The sequence below is a fragment of the Dromaius novaehollandiae genome, chromosome 7 (genome assembly GCF_036370855.1).
Source record: "Dromaius novaehollandiae isolate bDroNov1 chromosome 7, bDroNov1.hap1, whole genome shotgun sequence".
In the NCBI taxonomy this organism is placed as follows: Eukaryota; Metazoa; Chordata; class Aves; order Casuariiformes; family Dromaiidae; genus Dromaius; species Dromaius novaehollandiae.
This window is the reverse complement of record NC_088104.1, coordinates 23,168,019-23,187,080: the sequence shown is the minus strand read 5'-3', so window position 1 is coordinate 23,187,080 and position 19,062 is coordinate 23,168,019. Positions and strand designations below refer to the sequence as shown.

Below are 19,062 nucleotides of genomic sequence, written 5' to 3'. Positions count from 1 at the left end.
TTCTGTGAAATTTCATACTAAAATTAGAAAACATTTTTTGGTATCATAGCTTTAAAAAAATATATATGTATAGTACTTTATGCTTTTACTATGGAACACAAGTTTTGTTAGTACACTGTACTTAATGATGTGAATTGTTCAAGGGTAAGAAATAAGAATTATACTGAAAGTACATATGCAACAAAATGAAAAGCTTGAGTTTCTTGCTAGGAAACTGCAGAATTCTACTGAATTAAAATTTTGCAGAATGCAGAGTTTGTAGATTCTGTGATATGCATTTTCTTGAATAATTTAGTGGAATACTGCATTAGGAAAATTACTCTTTTCAGCAAAAGAAGAGTGTATGTAACTACTTTAAGTTTGTATCACAGTTGATTCTAGAAACATGAAGATTAACTTTGGTGCTAGTATCCCTCCAGGTAAGTTGACAGTAAAAATTAATTCATGGCTGATCATGAAAAATACTAGTGCTTTTTTAATAAAGCCATTATTCAAGTATTAGACAGAAAACAGGGATGATTTAAAGCAAGGTTTGTGATAAAGCATAGTGTGTTTATCCTGAGGTTTTCTAATGTAAGGAAAGTCTCAAAAAGTCTGATTGGCAAAAATGTGTATTCATGCAAGCCACAAGCACTACTTTGCCCTAGATGTGTCCAAAAATATTATATTCCATTCAATAAATCAACAATAAATTAACAAACTCCAGAAAAGAAGCCTAAAGGACTGCTTCCTTTATGTTTACAGTAAGCTAAAATCTTTGCTAGAGTGATACTATTACAAATTAGACGTTGTTCAGGGGATAATGGCAAATTCTTGAAGGCATCTGACAAAGACTGCTGCAAGAGAAGTCTATAGTGTCAGATTTCAATAGCAAGGGAGAGGTTTCCGGATTATGACAACTGGATAGAATGAAGGAGTAAAATTTAACCATAGGCTTTTTTTCCCCCCCTTCCCAGCTGAAACAACTATATGACTGTGTCAGCTAAAGAATTAGCAGACAGCAATACATCTTTTACAGCCAATAGTTTCTGCACAATCTCTTTTACATTTGTGTGTGTGTGTGTGTGTGTGTGTGTGTGTGTGTGTGTGTGTGTATATATATATAAATAAAAAAATATATATGTATCTCCACCCACCCTCACTGAGAATCTGTGCTTCTCAGGTGATGGCAATACCCAGGCAATCCAACATCAAGTATGGTCTTTTTCTGATACAGTTTGTAAAGGCTACTACCAATATTAAATTCTTCAGCATTCTACATGTGTACAGGCCGTATGGTATAAGTACAGTGTTAATTGCCACTGACAATCTAATGACAAAAAAGGCATGCCTGACCTTTGGATTTTTTTTTTCTTTTTTAAATGTCCATGCACTTAAAGATATTCTTAAAAAGTACCAGTGCAGTACTCTGTGCCCTCATTTATCCTGAGTCTTCAGGTTCACAAATACTCTGGAGTACGGTCATGAGTACTGACAGAAAAAGCTGCCCCGTAAATGTGTAACTGCTTTCCCCATTCACACGGAAAGACCATGAGTGTTGTTTCCATCACCCTCAGTACGCTTAAGTACTGCTTTCAAACACGCTTACAGTTCAGCGCTCTACGTCAAAGGCCAAAAGCCTCTGCCACGGCTGCCGAGGCGGGCGCCCAGGTGCTCTGAGCCCAGCCCAAGGCAGTCTGCACGAGGCCAGCGCCAGGACAGCTCAGCCACGCAGGGAGGGAGGCAGGGAGGAAGCGGCTCCACGCACAGCAAGAGCGGCAGCACCGGCCTCGCACGGCAGCAAGAGGCCACTGGCGCTCGGGGACATCTTGCTGTTTGAGGAACTGCGTTTCAGTGCCCCTGAATTCCCATCAGCAGTCTCGATTTCCAACTCGGTAACAAAAAGAAAATCTGGCACATACTCCCTCTGACGAGATTGCAACTGCTGTGTTCCAATTTAAGCAAACAAAAGTGGCCAGCACTAAAACCATTTACCATCAAATACAGTACAGGCAGGGATGCACTCATCAATAGATTAGTGCAATTAAAAGTGACCAACTTCTTATGAAATACATTAAAAACAACAAAAGTGAGTTTAGTGCCATTTAATCAAATGCATTTTAAACTGCTATGAAAGAAGAACTCATTTAATGTGTACAAATAATTTTTTCACTATCACAAGGAAGACAATCCATATGGAAGGTATAAAAATGCATCTTTTGAACTAAAATCGGTTGTAATCTCCATTTTGAGATTTTTAATAAAGACATTCAGGTCTTTGACTGTAACCTTTAATTCTGTAAGTTATTTCCTGTGGACTGTCTTACTGCTGAGCGCTTGCATTTTTTCCCCTCTGAGTTCTACTGCAGGAGTCAACGTAGTTATGACCTGGTTGAGGTCTTTTTGTTTGTTTGCTTATACAAGTTTCAGTGGTGTGAGCGAGAATATTTCTAGTACTGCAAACACACTTCAGCAATGAACAGGCAGGTTTTTTTTTGTGGCAGCTCTATTAAAAAAATAATGAAAGAATAATGCAAATGGACAGTTTTTAAATGAGAGACTCTGAAGCACATTATCTGCATAACAGATTATAAATGCGCTAAAGGAAGCCTTTGTCCAAGCAGCCACACAATCTTTTAGCTAACTTCTTAAGCTTTTTCTTAATATAGACTCCCAAAATATGACTATACCTTCTCCAAAGTCATACTGAGTTCAGAGTGGCTTCATGTAGAATAGATCCCCTACAGTTCTTTCATTTACTCCTATAACCCCTCCTAAGTAGCAGCTATGTCATCCACCCACGTGGGCCTGTGAAACATCTTACGCATTCTGCATAAAATGGCCAAGGTAATGCAAAATACGTACAAAACCATGGGGGAAAAAATGAATAGCCAAAGCAGTTCTACAAGCAAATCTGATAAAAAGTAACTTTGTGCTTTTAGTATTCTTCCCTTAGAAGGGTTGCTCTTCTTGTTCACAATCCTACATATTTTGCTTTTAAAACATAACTGCTATTTTTCTTTAGAACAACAACTTTCAGGATCACCATATCAAGTTTCAACACTACTAATCTGCTGTAGACATGCACTGATAAAAGTGGGTTATTATACAGCAAAAAAGTTGACAAACTCACAAAGGCAGTGAGAACAAGTTATGACATAAAATTAATAGAGATTTGCAAAAAACAAGAAAACAACCTACTAAAACACTCTTATGCTTTGCCACAGCTTTACACTAGTGCCTGTCACTTTTCTTTACGAATTTCAAGATTTGTCAGCCATCAGCCGACTTCTGTTAAGGTTTACCTTCAGTGTAAATAGTCCAAATACTAAATGAAGTTTTGGGGCTTACATCCATCTATCCTCCTTCTCTCAGCCCACTAAGTACATTACCACAGACTATCTGATCACTGGAAAGAGCAAATATGTGGGCACTACCATAGCAATACAAGCCAACCTCCTCCTCTTTTATACAGAGGTGTCGTGCTAAGAAACACAGATTTGGGTCCTAGAGGTATGAGGTGAAAGGAGAAAAAAAGGAAGGAATTTGTTTGAGGAAGACACACGTAGTAAAAGGTGAGCAGGAACTCAAAGGACAGTTTTGAGATTAACGGGACTCTGGAAGGAAAGCAAATTTTTAGCAATAATAATAATAAATTAATTTAAGGCCCTGTCTCAAAACATTACTTGAAATCCTCCTTCAAATACCCAAAATATTGGAAAGCAGCAACAGTTCTCTCAAAGACAGCTAAGCAGCAACAAAAATGGAAGGGAATTCCTGTTCTTTATTCTGCTCAATGAGCGCCGTCTCTCAGAGAGGGGTGCAGACACCCACTGTGAATTCTGCTAACCTGCTTCATCCCTGCGCATCCATTAACTAGCAATGACAGTGAGGCAATGTAGTCTGAAGCATCCAAGCTGAATTTTCCACAATAGACAAACATGAGAGCAGGGAGCAGAAAAAGGGAGGTTACAGAAAAATTTACACCAGAAGATGAGCACTGCATAGAAATTGCTTTCTACCGAAATATTTAGGACAAAGAAATAATTCCCAAACATAGACAACTGCCCGAGTGCATGAATGCATTCTACTGTTGACAGTGACAGAAGAGCAAACAGTGAAGATCTACTTTAACTTTGATTATTAAAAACAAAACAAAACATTTTCCTCCAAAAATCATTCATTTCCTTAGGCTTTCTACATACCAAAATATGAATATAGCAAAATGGTAGTGATGGACACCTTGTAGAATTCTACTAGCTTTAAAGAGACATGTAGCATATTTGCAGCTTTCTCCTTCACACATGAAACAAGCTTCTTTGCAGGCAGCAACTGTGTGCATGAAATTCTAAGTTCATCAGGTAGAAAATAAATGCGGCACAGAAGTTACCTTCCTACCTGCCAAGACACCAGGATACATAAAACAAATATTTAAAACACAGCACACTGTATTACACATAGAATGTGTTTTTCATTTCAAGTTTATTAAAACTTTAGCAGTACAAATGATCCAGGTTTGAGATTATCAAAAGACCAAACTGAAGTCCACGTCTTAAAAAAAGCGTTCCCCAAAATGTCTCTAAAACTTTGAGACAATGGAAACATTAAGTCCACAAACTCATCCATGTCTGTCATCATCTGTTCCAGGACTTGTTTCATGATCAGACTTTTTATCCTTACTCTGGGTTTGATCTCTTTCCTGACTCTTTGATTTTTGGTTTGTTTCTTTTTCTGCTGAGGATCTGGACTTCTCCTTTTCTTTGCTCCTGCGTGAATATGATTTTTTTGATTCTTTCTCTTTACTACTTGGTCTCTTTTTTGAGTCTGGACTTCTATCCTGATCTCTGCTAGACTTCTTATCTTTACCGGATTCAGGACTGCTACTTTCACGGCTTTTTGAACGCCTCTTCCTTTGGCTTTCAGTATCATTCCTCTTATATGAGCTTCTGCTTTCTCTGTTTGAATACCTCTCCCTGTTTCTACTTTGACTATCCTCTCTCTCTGAACTCCTCGATTCTCTCCTCCTCCTGCTTTCTCTTCCTCTATATCTCTCTGGTGTACCTCTCCTTTCTCTGCTTCTTGATCTTCCTCTTCTTCTTTCTCTATCTCTATTCCTTGAATATTCTTTACTTCTACTGCGATCTCTGTCTCTGCTTCTAGATCTTCCTCTCCTACCCCTGTCTCTGCTTTTGCTTCGTTCCCTTGTTCTACTGCTAGAACTGTGTTTTCCTCTAACGTGCTCACGCTCTTTGCTTCTTGACTTATGTTTCTCCCTGTCTCTGCTCTTACTATGATCTTGTTCGTTACTTCTTGAACCTGCCCTTCTACTTCTTTCCTTGCTCCTACTTCTTTCTTTATCTCTCCCTCTAGAATCATAACGCTTTTCTTTTTCTCTACCTTTCTCATGGTCCCTATCTTTGCTTCTTGATCTTGCTCTCTTTTCATCATGTCTACTGTGCCTAGAGTCTCTTTCTTTACTTTTTGATTTCTCTCGGCTTTTGCTATGGCTTCTGGATTTAGCTCTTTTCTTGGCCTTGCTTTTGTTATGCTTGTCATCTTTTTCTGAATTCCGTCTTGTCTCCCTGTCTTTACTGCTTGATTTGTGGTCTTTTTTCTTGTCCTTCTCCCCTCTTCTGCTTGGACTTTCAGAAACTTGTCTGTGGTCTGATACTTTTCTCTCCTTTCCTCTTCCTGGGCTTTTTTGATTATCTTTCTTGTTTTCATTTATTTCACTCCTTGGAGAGACAAAAGTATAGCTTTTAAATATTTTAAATCCCTCCACTCTGCAAAACAAAGTCAGAAGTGAAAGAGCTTCACATCTGAAATTTCAACATTAGGACCACTACATTAATAACTTAAAATCTACGATAATCACAAATGAGCAGGATTAAAAACAGGAACAGTTACGAGGCAATGGGGTAACCAAAGTCAGTCACATTTTCATGAAAGTTACTACAATACAAGAGAAAAATCTGAGAAGATGGGTATTACTTTAACATACAAAAATTTCAATGCGTATATTCTGAAAAGAAACAATCTTACTTGTCCCCTTTTATCCATCTTTCTCCACTGGATACTCTCATTCTTTGAGCTCTTTGCATTTCTTGCCTCCAATGTGGAGGAGTTTCACTGCGTCTGAATCGATCTCTTGACCTGGATCTGGAAGGTGTCCGGTAACGCTTGAAAGGAAGAGAAAAGAGTGTTGGCCATAACTTTGAATTTCACGTGCGATGATAGCCAAGCAAGATTTTTATCCCTGGTGGTTGAATTCTGCACTGCGCCTAACATGACACTTGAGATTTCTACACGAAGCTGACATTGACAATTTATTAGTTTACTGAGTTAAAATATATTTGACATTCAGTTAAATCAGGGATACCAAATGTCTGATCAAATAACTGATTTTTAAATTGACTTTATTTCAGAATTGTTGTACTCAAAGCTAGTAAATCTCCTGTCATTTTTACTTGGGACAAATGCAACTCACTTTTCTGGCAAAGAAAACAAGCAACATCAAACCAATTCTTCACACTTTCCTTTAAAGGTTATTACTAAAAATGCAAAAGATGGAGACGATGCTTCTGTTACTAAAACCATTTGATATAAAAAAAATGTACAGCATGTAGCTTCACAAGATCAGAAGAATCAATCTAACAGCTCACCCCTGTCAAAAAGGGGACTCCCACACATTCCTGCTACTGACACTGTACTAGTTCTGGTGCTCACCAGACTCCTTTTTGGGGGGGAATACATGACCAGAAGCAAGATCTGCCTCCTTCAGCAGCAGCAGCAGCGAGCCACAGGACTGGCTCAGCTGTTTGCAGGGCAGCAGTGCAGTTATTAGGCAAGGGAAGGAGGAAAGCTATCTCCTTTCTGATGCAACGTAACAGTTAAATACAAGACATAACACCTCATTTAACAAACAGACATCTGAATGCTGAAGCAAGTGGAAAAAATGCCTACATTAATTATGGGATTGGGTCAAGTGATCTTAGAAAAAGAATGAAATACAAAGAATTTTAAAGAAGTTAAATCTGTCTGGACCTTCTAAAAGACTTCAGAAGAGAATTTGGCAATAGAAGCAAAAGGTTTTTATCCACTAGACGTAGGAAGGGTAAATTTATTGAAAAAATGAGAATCTCTAACAGCCACTGACAACAAAGATTTCAGCAAGTAAACTGGAAAAAAAAGTAACAGAAATACTTTCAAGTTTAACTTTGTACAATTTAGAGAAAGTACATAGTTTTTCTTTCATTTCTTCACCTATGTCTTTCACAAAGATGTGTAATTACATGTCTGCTTTGTCTACTTTCATTTGCACTTTATGTTAACTGGGTAAACTTGAGTTAGAAGTAATTTCAAGATAACTAGAAAGCGAGGTATTCCTCATTTAGGGGTATGCTTAATTTACCCAGTAAGGACACCACGAACAGGTCAGCAAGTGCCCTAGGTCCCCTCCTCCTCAACACACTCTCCAGAAGTAAAGGAATGTGTTCCCATTTCAACTGCATGGGTAAGTGAAAGGAACGGGTGGTAGCTGGACTGCGTTCTCACAAGAAACAGGAACCATTCTTGAAGTATATGAGCTTCCAGGAATTTGTCATGCAACTAATGCAGAATATAGGAAATTTAGACAATAAAAATGTAATTTACTTTTCAAAGATTTACTAATAGGTTTCTAGTTAGAGCTGAGGCAATTTTAAGTATGCAGGAACAAAGTCTGGTGTGACAATATTGCAAATATAACAGTACACAATATAACAGTAACAAGAGGCACTTGGTCTCATGTTAGGGACAAAACAGCAGCGCTATGCTGCAGCCCAAGGTGTACAGGGATCGCTGTACCCTAACCCTCAGCTTGGACAATTCAATCACAACCAAGAAATAAAGGTACTGCAAATACAACAGGACACAGTACAACAGTAACAAGATTATGGTTAACTGAACACAACAGCCACATACGCTTCTATGAAGGTTGTCTCTTGTTCCTTTCAACAGGAAACAAGACAGCTTGGACTAAAACTCAGATCTTTGAATGACACAAAGAGGAAAATACTTCTTAACTACCTTCATACTCAACATTATAGCACATATCCCAAAGCTTCAGAACCAACAAAATATGAACAATATACTTAGTATTTCATTTCATCTTAAGTATTATTCTGAACCAATTGGCAACGCGTATGTATTTCTACTTAAGTAACAAATAAAAGTGACATAAATTGGCTGATTTGCACTTACGCTGATTCTAGGCAACACAACCATCTCTCAACCTTTTGGTGGCCTGTTTTTACAATCATTCCAGTAAAGCTGTTACTGTTACTCTGTAACAGTGTTACTCTGTTATTTCAGAGCACTCTATCTCCCTAAACTGACTTGAGCATTCATAAGAACTGATGTTTCAAGTGTCCCTGCTCTTGGACACAGATTCACAAATGAGAACAGAGCAACTTTCCATCGTGATTTAAACTGTTAAAGCAATTAATCACCTCTATTTTCTTATGATTAATAATCATCCTTTAATTCTGTTCTTTTGAATGATATTGTAAGAGATTCCTTGTCTGAGTTTCTGACTGCTGACATCTGTTATGTCAATACTTACACAGCCTAAAGTACAAAACAGATGTTTTAAGGATTTTTTTCCTTAGGCTATTCATAATTTTTAAAACTGTGGCTCTCAAAAGAGACTCCATTTTGTTTTTTCCTTCTAATAGAGTGGAACTCTTCTACAAACTAGTTCTCCTGAAGAGTAAAACTGTTTGGTTTTTTTTCTGAATACTCATACACACACACAAACCACCATTTGCTTCTTCAAGTTTGGGATTTTGTATTTCATATAAGAACTGACTCACGCAAAGAAAAGTAGAAGGACATGTAGACATAAGGTTCCGAGTAGGGAATACTTTACAACTATTGTTCTAAAAATAAGACTAGAACTATTTATCTAATCAATATTAAAGAAGTCTTCTTGCATCTGTGCACTCTTTCTGATGCCTGTTACTTTTCCATGATTCTGTCAATATTTACAATTTAACAAAATATTCCATTCTGTTATCATGCTTTTGAATCTTCAAATAAACTCAGTATGGAAAACCTACACAACTTTCTTTTAAAAGCTTGAGCATAACTGGCTATTATCCTTTGGTCACAGTAACTCTGGAAAACAGGAGAAATAATATTCCTTGTTGTCCTCCTTGAAGCTCCAGCCCTCAAATCGATTACGATGCATACTACAACCTGCTCTCTTTGTGCCTCTCCTTTTTTTTTAATTGACTATCCTAATGAAAATGCAGTAAGAGTGTGCCACCATGTGGGTTTGTATGTTTGGCCTGGGGGGAAAGATTGTAAGCATTTACCCTTGGTCCTCTTCCTTTTATTTTCCTTCCAGATCTGGTCACTAACAGCCTTCTCTGGTACGTTGACTGGGAATTTGATAGGTTACTAAAAATAAAATAATAAAGTGATACTGATTATAACATTATCTTAAAAACTTCAAGGAGGGAAAAAGAAGATTAAAAACTCATAATTTTAAATATTCTTCATAAATTAAATAAAAACGAAAACAGAGATTTACTTTCATTCTTTATTGCTAGTGCAGACAGTAACAAGGATACTTTTTGCTTTTGTATGAGGCCTTAGTAAACTGTAAAAAGTTTATTTTGGATCAGAAAAGGATAATAGAACCGTAAAAAGTTTCTCTGAGATTAGAAAAGGAGTGGCTTTTCCTTCAAATTTTTTGGTAGCAACTTTACATTTTGGAACCTGGTTAGCACACAAGCCAGGACAAAATAACACATCATAGACATGCCTGTACTACGCTTTAGTTCTTCATGAGAGGGGCTAACTTCTTTTACCATTTTTAAAGCATAGAAGTTCTATAGAGATACGGGAGGAATTAATTTGCAATGGATTCACGGCCTGGTGAGGTTTCATTCACAGGCATGAAAAGTGAACATCCTCTCACAGCTGCGAGAGGCACTGTAGTGCACAGGCAGTGACAACACAAAGCCAACCTTCACTGACCACCAGTTCACTTCAACCTGTCTCAGGTGAGAGCAGCTGAGGCTCACTGGCACAGTCAGATTAGGATACCATTACAATTAGATAGTAGGAAGCCAGGAGCTGAAGTTTAATGGTAATTTAACTGCATTTCAACTCTTCTTATACAGGCAGAATCAGCTACAGTAATGAAAAATCACAAAATCCTACAGGGAACAATTTTAACATTTCTGCCATCTCTCTCTCTCTCTCTCTCTCTTTTTTTTTTTTTTTTTTTTTAACAACAGCTAGAATAGATTAACTATTGATATACGGGATAGCAGAAAGTGAATACTCATAGCACCCATTACATTTCATATGGGCACATCGGTAATTATTAGACAAGGCGAGCTTTCCATGTAAAGCTTTCATCTAAGGTATAACTGATATAGTAATATCATTATCCTTTTAAGTAGCTTCCAGAAGCAATCATCTTGCCAGTAATTTCCAATTAAAATTGCATCTATAAATTAGCTCCCCAATTTTCTTCTTACTATTCTTTCTCTTTTAAGTTTCATTCAAATGAAATCTTTGTAATACAGACACTAGGCAAGTTTGTTCTTAACTATTTTTAGGTTAAATCTATTGAACATGCATATGTGATGAAATCTGATAAATCTCAATTAGAATTTTCCCCTTCCTCCAACATTTCTAATGAAAATTTCATATTTGGTGAAAAGAAAATATTTCACAAGATTTTCAGATTTTTCCATTTTGAAAAAAAGAAAAAGTTGCAGATTCAGATAGGACAGTTCTAATAAATTCTAAGAGAGATATCAATGTATTTTATTCACATTTCTTACTTGAATCAGTTATTTTTCATTCACTAAAACAATTTCTAAAAATTAAGCCTTTGTTCTAGAATAAAGAATACAGTTATCATTCAACTGAAAAATCTAATTTTCTTCCAGCAGTGCTCACAATGTGCCACTATTCAATAAGGAAAGAGATATTGGTTGACTCTAGAGTCTTGAAAAACCAGCCACATGACCATACCACCACCAGTGTGTAGTCAGATTCAAACACGTATATTACCTTTCTCTTTCCTTCTCTCTGCTTTTCCTTTCTTTTTCTTTCTCATCTACTTTAGGAGGGCTTTTCCGCATCAGGAACCGGTTTTCAGGTACAGGAGGAATTTCTTCAGGACGGACAGTAGATAATGGCTGTGTTTCAGGGTTTTCATCTTCGCTTTCACTGGATGAGCTTTGTTTTTGTACAAAAGATAAATATCCACATTTAAAATCAGTTATTTGGGTGAGGAAAGACTTTTCAATCAGAAATTACATTGACTCAATATACAATGATCAAAAAAGAAATTATGCTGAAAATGTACACATTTAGAAGGATGAAATCTACAGGTAATACTAGTATTTTTCTTTTGTAGCAATAATAAAGAAACAAAAAACCTAGGGAACAAACAGAACTATATTTCAGATGCTACTTTTTTCCCTATGGTATCTTTGCTCCAAAAATCATTTAAGTGTAGTAGATGTCTGACCAATATTTTTGATCTATGAATTCCAATGGTGCAATACCAAACATGCATATATTCTAAATTTAGATACAGCTTAAAAAAAAAATCAGAAAAGCCAAGCTCAGATTAAACATCTGCATATATCACTGTCTACAAACGATTATAATTCCAAATAGCTGGTATAAACAATAATCTTGTGTGAAATGGGCTTGGTCCCACAAAAATAATACTTAGGATGTAGATTTGGTCAACAGCATTGCCCTAAATGAGTATTTCTTACATTGTAGTGTTGGGTTGGAAAAATATGACTTGCACTTACACAGCTTTATCTCATACTGAATGTGAGCAAAATTACTAGACTGAAAATAACATTTTCAGAAGCAAGAGTGCCTTACAAGTTTTATTGTCTTCCAGTGAAATTGCAAGACTTTCAGCATATCAGGCAGAACTTTACTAGTCTTAAGTATGTTTATTTATGTAATTTTTGTTTTATTCCTGCATACTACATTCTCAGGAGTCCCACTGCATGTGATTTAAATTTGGACTGAATACAGAAGAGAATTTCATGAAACAACCAGTCAACATCCATGTCAAACCAAGTCCTTCTGCAACTTTCCAAGCCCACTATATGAAGTGTCAGTCCGTTCCTTCATTCCTTCACAAGTGGCAGCAGCTATGCACACTTATACTGTACTTAACCATCAAATTAGAAAAAATTCAAGCTACTACCTGGAAACTAGCTGTCTCCCAAACTGTGAAATACCTACTTCACAAGTTAGAATATACTATTTTGTGTAGTTAGAGGATAAGAAAGTGATACTATTACGGTGTGCAGAAAGTAAAAACAAAGAATGTTTCCAAAGGTCCCTTTTATAATAACAAAAAATTCTCAAAATTGACCTTTTCTTGCTTTTCTTTCTCTTTTTCTTTTCTTTCTTATGTTTTTTGGAATTTTTCTTGTGTTTCTTTTTTCTTTTCTTGGATTTCTCTTCAGAAGCACTCTCAGAATCCGACGATGAATCAGAAGAAGATTCTGAATCGCTTGAACTTTCCGAATCACTGGATGAAGACGATGACTTATGTCTTTTCCTTTCTTCTTTCTTGGCTTTAAATCAGAATAACAGAGACACATATTTCGGTAACAAACAGTTCTAATAAATCTCGGAACAACTTAACTAGTATCTTCATGAGCTTATTTACGAGAAAAAAAAAAAGATTTTTTGGGGAAAGTACTGTTTCTCCCAAATAAAGTAAAAAATAAATTTAGAAATATACAAGAGATTTCAAAAAAAATATACAAATATGATCTTAATCATCAAATCTGTACTGAAAGGAATTCATATAACTATGCTTATTTTCAGATGAAGCTTTATGCAATGTAAGCCATATATAAAGAATCATTTAAAATATATTAAAAAATGTTTAAAAAAAAATTTCTTTGGCTTCAGCTTTAATCAGACGTCATATAAAATCTATTCAAACCACAAAGGAGAAAGTTTTGAAACAGAAAATGCACGACACAGGCTAATCGGATTACCCATTTAAGTTAGCCCAAGAGGTAAGGGAAGATTCACAGACAACCAAACCTGCTTAGTGAAATCATGCTCAGAGAATAGCCCTAATCCTCCAGCTCATCATGTTTTTCTACAAAGATACAAACCACTTACTAACCATCTGGTATTAAAAAGGAACCCCACTAGAGAGTAGGCAATTCCATAACCATGTATTTTACCATTTCTTGTGTGTCTCTTGGAGCTTCAAATCAGCAATTTACTGGCAATCTGATAGCAGCCAGCAAGTAAGCCAAGAACACACGCTCACCCTCCTCTCCTGCCCCCTAAACTGATCTGAGACCTACTTAAAATACTAAAAGTGAAGCAAGTACTAGTTCAGAGTCAAACTAATTTGAAAAAAAGGATACTATAAAAAATGTACCAGAACTTGGTGAAATGCCGTCTAGGTTTCGAGTTAGACACTTTAGGTAAATCAGTTGAATGGTATGAGTATCTCCAAATGCGTCACGATATTCATACCAAACTACTGCCCACAAAATTAAAAATTCTATCCAGAAATCTAGAAGGAAGAGAAGGTAAGCAGCATTGGTTGTTTTCAGACTTTGTCTTATCAAAATTGGCTTTTGTTATTAACATCTAATATTGTTCTGCTTTGTCACTGCAAATTGTAAAGACAGTCACGTTCACTGCACAACATAATATAGCTACAGAAACAAGAAATTGAACCTTGACCATTAAACAGAAGAAAAATATACAAAAATAAATGTTGGTATCAAAACAGCTTGTTTTCTTGCCACAGAAAATCCGTATTTTAGAAGAACATCTGTTAAGACCTTGGAACAGGCTTCAGCTTGGAAACAGAAATGAATTTTAAAACTGCAAACGAGTCTTTGCAGTAGAATTCATAGAGGCTGAAAATATTAGCCTGTTTTACATAGCTTTTAGTAGGTTGGTCTATCCAAAGCATTCATGGTTTACACAGATTTCATCTGACCTACACCAATGTACAACCAGTTTGGGGAGGGGGGGGAAGCTCCTCTGCACAAAACAGAGAAATATGGAGGGGAAGAGAAATACAGGATTATGCCTTGTACCAGCATAGTGCAACCTATCTGCATCTGAAAGCTATTCAGATACAGCAAACATGATGCTTTCACACAGCAGAAAACAAAGAAGTTTTCTCCCTGAATGAAGTTTTCTTCTTTTGTATTATCTGTAATACAAAAGAATACCAGTTTACTCTAGCCAAGCACTTCCTTTGTTGGCTGCCACAGACCTGTGCCCAAAAAGATGATGTAATTTGTACTAGCTATCGTGTATTAGAGGTTGTTATAAAATAAATATTAAGCCAAGTAATTACAAAAACTCTTCAAAAAGGGCAAGTTATCTTAATGCATTTCTACCATTAGACGATTGTTAATTGTCCTTGCTCTAGAGAAGGAAAGTACGCCCTCTTGGGTGCTACACCAACTCAAATGCCGGAAGATTTCAAAAATTTAAAAGAATTACAGGTTATATAGGTTAACCAGCTTTTTACTTAAAGAGAGCCTCAATTTTGTACATATGAAAGTGAAGAAAAATTCCACCTCAGAACCTCCTGCAAGCCATCTCTGATTATATACCACGCCTATGGGTACCCAGAAAAAAAAAAGATTTGGAAGTGGCAACAGTAGCAAATACTAAGAAGAATCTATATTAACCAATATCCAACTCTTAGTGTGCAGTTATTTGGGAAATGAAACCTCTTAATTCTATACAAACAGACTATAGAAAAAAAAAAAAAGAGTGAAATTCATTTAGAGAGGTTGAGGCAGAGGAAACACTTCTATAATGAGTAGATCAGGAAACTGCCTTTATGAAAACACAAGCTGCTATTTCATGGAATTGTGTATCGATTTTTGGAATTATCAATGTTAGGTTCTCCAAATGCCTAGCAGACATGAGCGAGTAGACAGATTTTTGCAGAGTCAGCAGTAGATAACAATAACTAATCATGTAAGCAGCTCAATATGGAAATTCTCAAATTCAACCCTAACTTGATTTCGTTTTTGCAAAACTGCATGGATTGGAGGTAGCAGTTTTCCAAGGATGATCAAAAGAAATAAAACTTGCATAAAATTCATTACTAAGCTGGTTAGAGAGGAGAATAAAAATAAATCTACATTTCCACTTAGGGATGTATTATTTGTAATAAGCTAAGCTAGTACTTCCCGCTAACTTTTAACTTACACAAGAAAGAAATTCTCGTTTGGAATGGAATGACAAAATTGGTGAGGACAGATCCATAGCTGGCATATCACAACATATTTCTGGTTGAGTTTCAGCCAGCTTCTTTATGCTAGATGATAGATGTGTCATGGGAACCTGCAAATTCAATGTAACTGGGTATGCTCTTGGGCAGCAAAGTCAAGTATGAAGGTATTTTATACGAGCTGTAGATAGAGACAACTGAGAGTTCCTAATGGAGAAGAGAAAGTCAGCATTTCTCAGATAAGCAATCGTTAAGCTCTCACTCACAGCACCACCTCTCAATATTAACTTAGGCTTTTTCTGCATAAGCTTATTGAATTTATAGCAGTAAGGCATCTCAAATACATAAAGCTGTCAGATTTTACTCCTGTCAGTCCATCTTCTCATCTATATTACTTCTGAGCAGTGCTTAGAATAAGCCACGCACCTCTCCCAGAATGCCTTCTAGCTGTAGATTGCAACGTGCTCATGCTGATTTTTCTAGATCCATCGGCAGCCTTCGGTACTGGTGGTTCCAATGTTTTCATGACAATATCAAAGCTGAAGCTGTACTGTTCTTTATCTTCAGGAAAATATTAGGTGGTAGCATTAGACTATCTACCTAAACCAACATCTCTTCTGTGGCAGCCCGATATCCTTCTATTCTGTCAGGTCTCCCATTCAAAATGCACATCAAGCTTCTGGCGCAGTGGTATCTTGTGGCAAAAGACCGATTTCTTCTTCTCTGATGCAGAGCATTTGCTTCCAAAAGACTTGGCTGACAAACAAGATTTGGATGACAGCAAGCTGGCTGAGGCTTAGTTCAGGTAATGCTCAATCAGACACAAGATGCAGAAAAATCTCTCCAGAAATCAGCAAGTCTGGCATCTCGGCCTCCCTTTTTGCAGCCATGTGGTTCACAGTTTTTTCTCTTTCTAATGTTCCTGAATCCCCACACTGGTACAGTGGCTGAAATTTAAACCTACTGCACTTAACTACAGTAACTTTTCAGATCAGCATCACAGATACATGCCTATGACTTCTACAGAGACTTCTTTCATAATGTCTTCTACATCTTTATTCACGAGCCTCATCTGACGCAGATTAACGGAAGCCTGACAATCAACTGAAACACGACCTCTGTACTTCACAGACTAGTCTTGTGGTAATTTCTGGGTGTGATATGAACTAGGCAGTTGTCTTAGCCATTTACGACAGTTAATTTGTTTTATACTAGCCTATCAATTGAAATCAGCTGAAGTTCTTATCAGAATTTTTTTTAGAGCTTCTTGCATAATGTTTTTAGAAGACTGGCTTCTTTTACAATACTGTTTACTTCCTCTGTTGGTCCAGACCAAGATACTTGTTCTATTTTCTCAAACTTTTGCTCTTATATCCTTATTAAAGCACTATATTAAATTAAAAGTCTACATAATTTACATTTTATAGCAGTTTTACTTTGTTTAAATGTATATACATTGTTAGAATGCAACAAGTATGTATTTAAAATAGAAAACCAAACAGTTCCCACGGGAATTGAAACCAAAGGAGTCCTGTGCTACATAGAGCTGGTAGTAAACAAAAAGAAGAATCACACTTGAGCTCTAAATACCATAAACACAAAAAGTAGTAAACAAGTGAACTAATATCCAAGTCCCAAGATACTTTCCTATGTTTATCTACTCAAGTACTTCTCTTTTTGGCCACTTCTCTTTGGCTACTTCTCCACTTCTCTTTTTGGCCCATTCAAAAATATTTGCTTCCCATTCCCATTATATTCCCATTTTATTCCTTCCATATACCTTCAGCCAAAGCAAGATGGCTTCAAGCCCAGTTTCAGAAATGGCTGAATAAGTCAAATGCAGTTATTTCATGAATTTTTCCCTTCTGCATGTGTTTTCAGTCAAAGGCTACCTGTGACACAGTTTCATCCCCACCACTGAAACAGCTTTGGGTATGTTATAGTTACTATTTCATAATGAGCAAGTAATAAATGGAAGTGATGGTAAGTTGGTAAGTAACTACCTGAACAGACAGAATGCGATTCTCAACATATGGACAACAACTTCAGTGGCAGAGGCACTTGGGAAATGAAGTGTGTGCGCATGTGTGCACACGAGCATTTGGGGGGGGGCACACATGACAAAAAATAACTGTATTGTTTACATAGCAAACAGAATATTGGGCAAAAGGTTTCAAGTATACTTTCTGGCAACCTCTAACTGTTTCTGTCTAGAAGCAAACACTATTTTGAATACCAAACCAATCCAGTTCCAGCCAATTACAGACCACATCAACAAACAAAACCGATCCTGTAGTATGAAGGTCGGTGAGAAGGGGAGAGACTTCTATTTACAGTCTAACTGTTCCACCTCGTTATCTTCAGTATCGGGTTTCAACCTATGAACGCATCTGAAATAGAGGCCTTGCTTCCCACTCCATTCACGGTGACCTATAGTATTTGCCAGACTTCATAAATTACCTGATCACGCTGCATGGCACAGCCAGGCACTCTCCACACCTCAGCTTGCTATGGAATACAGCAACTCTTACGTCAGTCCTGTGATATCAGACTACTGGACTTGAAATGAAGAAAGCACCTGGCCAGAAAGCAGTCAGGCCTAGCTGAGGCACAACAGCCAGAAGAGACAATCTCATCCTGCAAGTCACAGCAAGGATACTGTCGGTTGCCTCGTATCAAATCCAGTAACTTGTGCTGGACTAAAGCACGCTCCCCCCAAAGAGTGTGGCTTTATGTCAAGACACTACAAGACAAGTATTTTCTTTGATAATTTTTTTTCAGTGTTTAATCACCTTGCTGCTCAAAGTATTAGCTTTTTTTCTCTATTTTTGTGTGTTTTGTTTCAGCTATTTGCCATGGGTTTTTGTTATGCCTTTCATTGTTTAAGGATCTACTGCTTCTTACTGTGAAAATTACACATAGTACTTAAGTCCTCATAGATACCTGTTCATGAACACTATCATAATTAACTCTTGTTGACCAGACGCAGCTGTTCCTGTGAGGAGTGCTGTATCCCAAGTGCCTCTGTAGACAAGTGACTTGCATGCAGCTACAACCAGCAGAGGAAAGAGCTCTCTCTGGCCTTACTCTGAACCGTCTGGCTGAAGCCAAAACAAACAGTTTGTAGGTAATGGCCAGTCTGCTAAAACTTGGCATTTGTGGAATAGGAAAGCCTGAAACAACTGTTCAGAGCAACTAACTAGCAGGTGGAAAGGGAGCTAATAATGATGTATAACAACGGTCAGGGAAAAATGAATACTCTAGAGGCTGAATGAGCAAGAAAAGAGGAAAGGAAGGAGACACGGATCAAAAGTGCAGACAAGATGTAACTTATCAGAATAACTGTTTTCTAGGACTGACTTTATTCTGCTGGTATTCTATGCCTCCTAGTTAGGTAACTTTGTATCAGCATATTTCATACTTTGTACTAATATATAGATGTATATATATTTTTAAATACAAATTGTATTGGCAGGATGATCCAATCTGCAAAATTATTCTTTAATGAATTATGAAGGCAGCCATAACCTGTTTCATTTGCTGAAGGCACACTTTTACCAGCAGGGATTTCATAGGGACATCTATAACATCAATGAAGACTACTGTTAAGAATTGGTAGACAGAAAAAATCTTTTTTTTTTCCTGTATTGGAATGTAATTTTTTAATCAATGTCTTACATTCTTAAAAATGTCTCATATAATCCTCTGATTAACCAAAGTCACAATCTCAAAAAATGAAACTAGGTTTGACTAGACCCTCCTCCACAAAACTCTGTCAATTCATTTCAAATAAACTCCTATTTTTC

At 36.8% G+C, this 19,062-nt stretch overlaps 1 protein-coding gene across 2 annotated transcripts in view; it reads right to left on the bottom strand.

Moving 5' to 3' along the window:
- Window positions 1-4,442: 4,442 nt before the first annotated feature.
- The window catches only part of PPIG (peptidylprolyl isomerase G), a 32,966-nt gene continuing 18,346 nt past the window's right edge, over window positions 4,443-19,062 (bottom strand). Inside the window, exons 9-13 of one of the 2 annotated variants that reach the window (XM_064514916.1) lie at window positions 12,392-12,596; window positions 11,053-11,220; window positions 9,336-9,420; window positions 6,022-6,158; window positions 4,443-5,762 (exon numbers count right to left, since the gene is read on the bottom strand). In XM_064514916.1, coding sequence (XP_064370986.1) covers window positions 4,598-5,762; window positions 6,022-6,158; window positions 9,336-9,420; window positions 11,053-11,220; window positions 12,392-12,596 — 1,760 coding nt within the window. In that variant the 3' untranslated portion in view covers window positions 4,443-4,597. The remainder of the gene's footprint in view (window positions 5,763-6,021; window positions 6,159-9,335; window positions 9,421-11,052; window positions 11,221-12,391; window positions 12,597-19,062) is intronic. The other variant, XM_064514918.1, reaches the window with a different exon arrangement.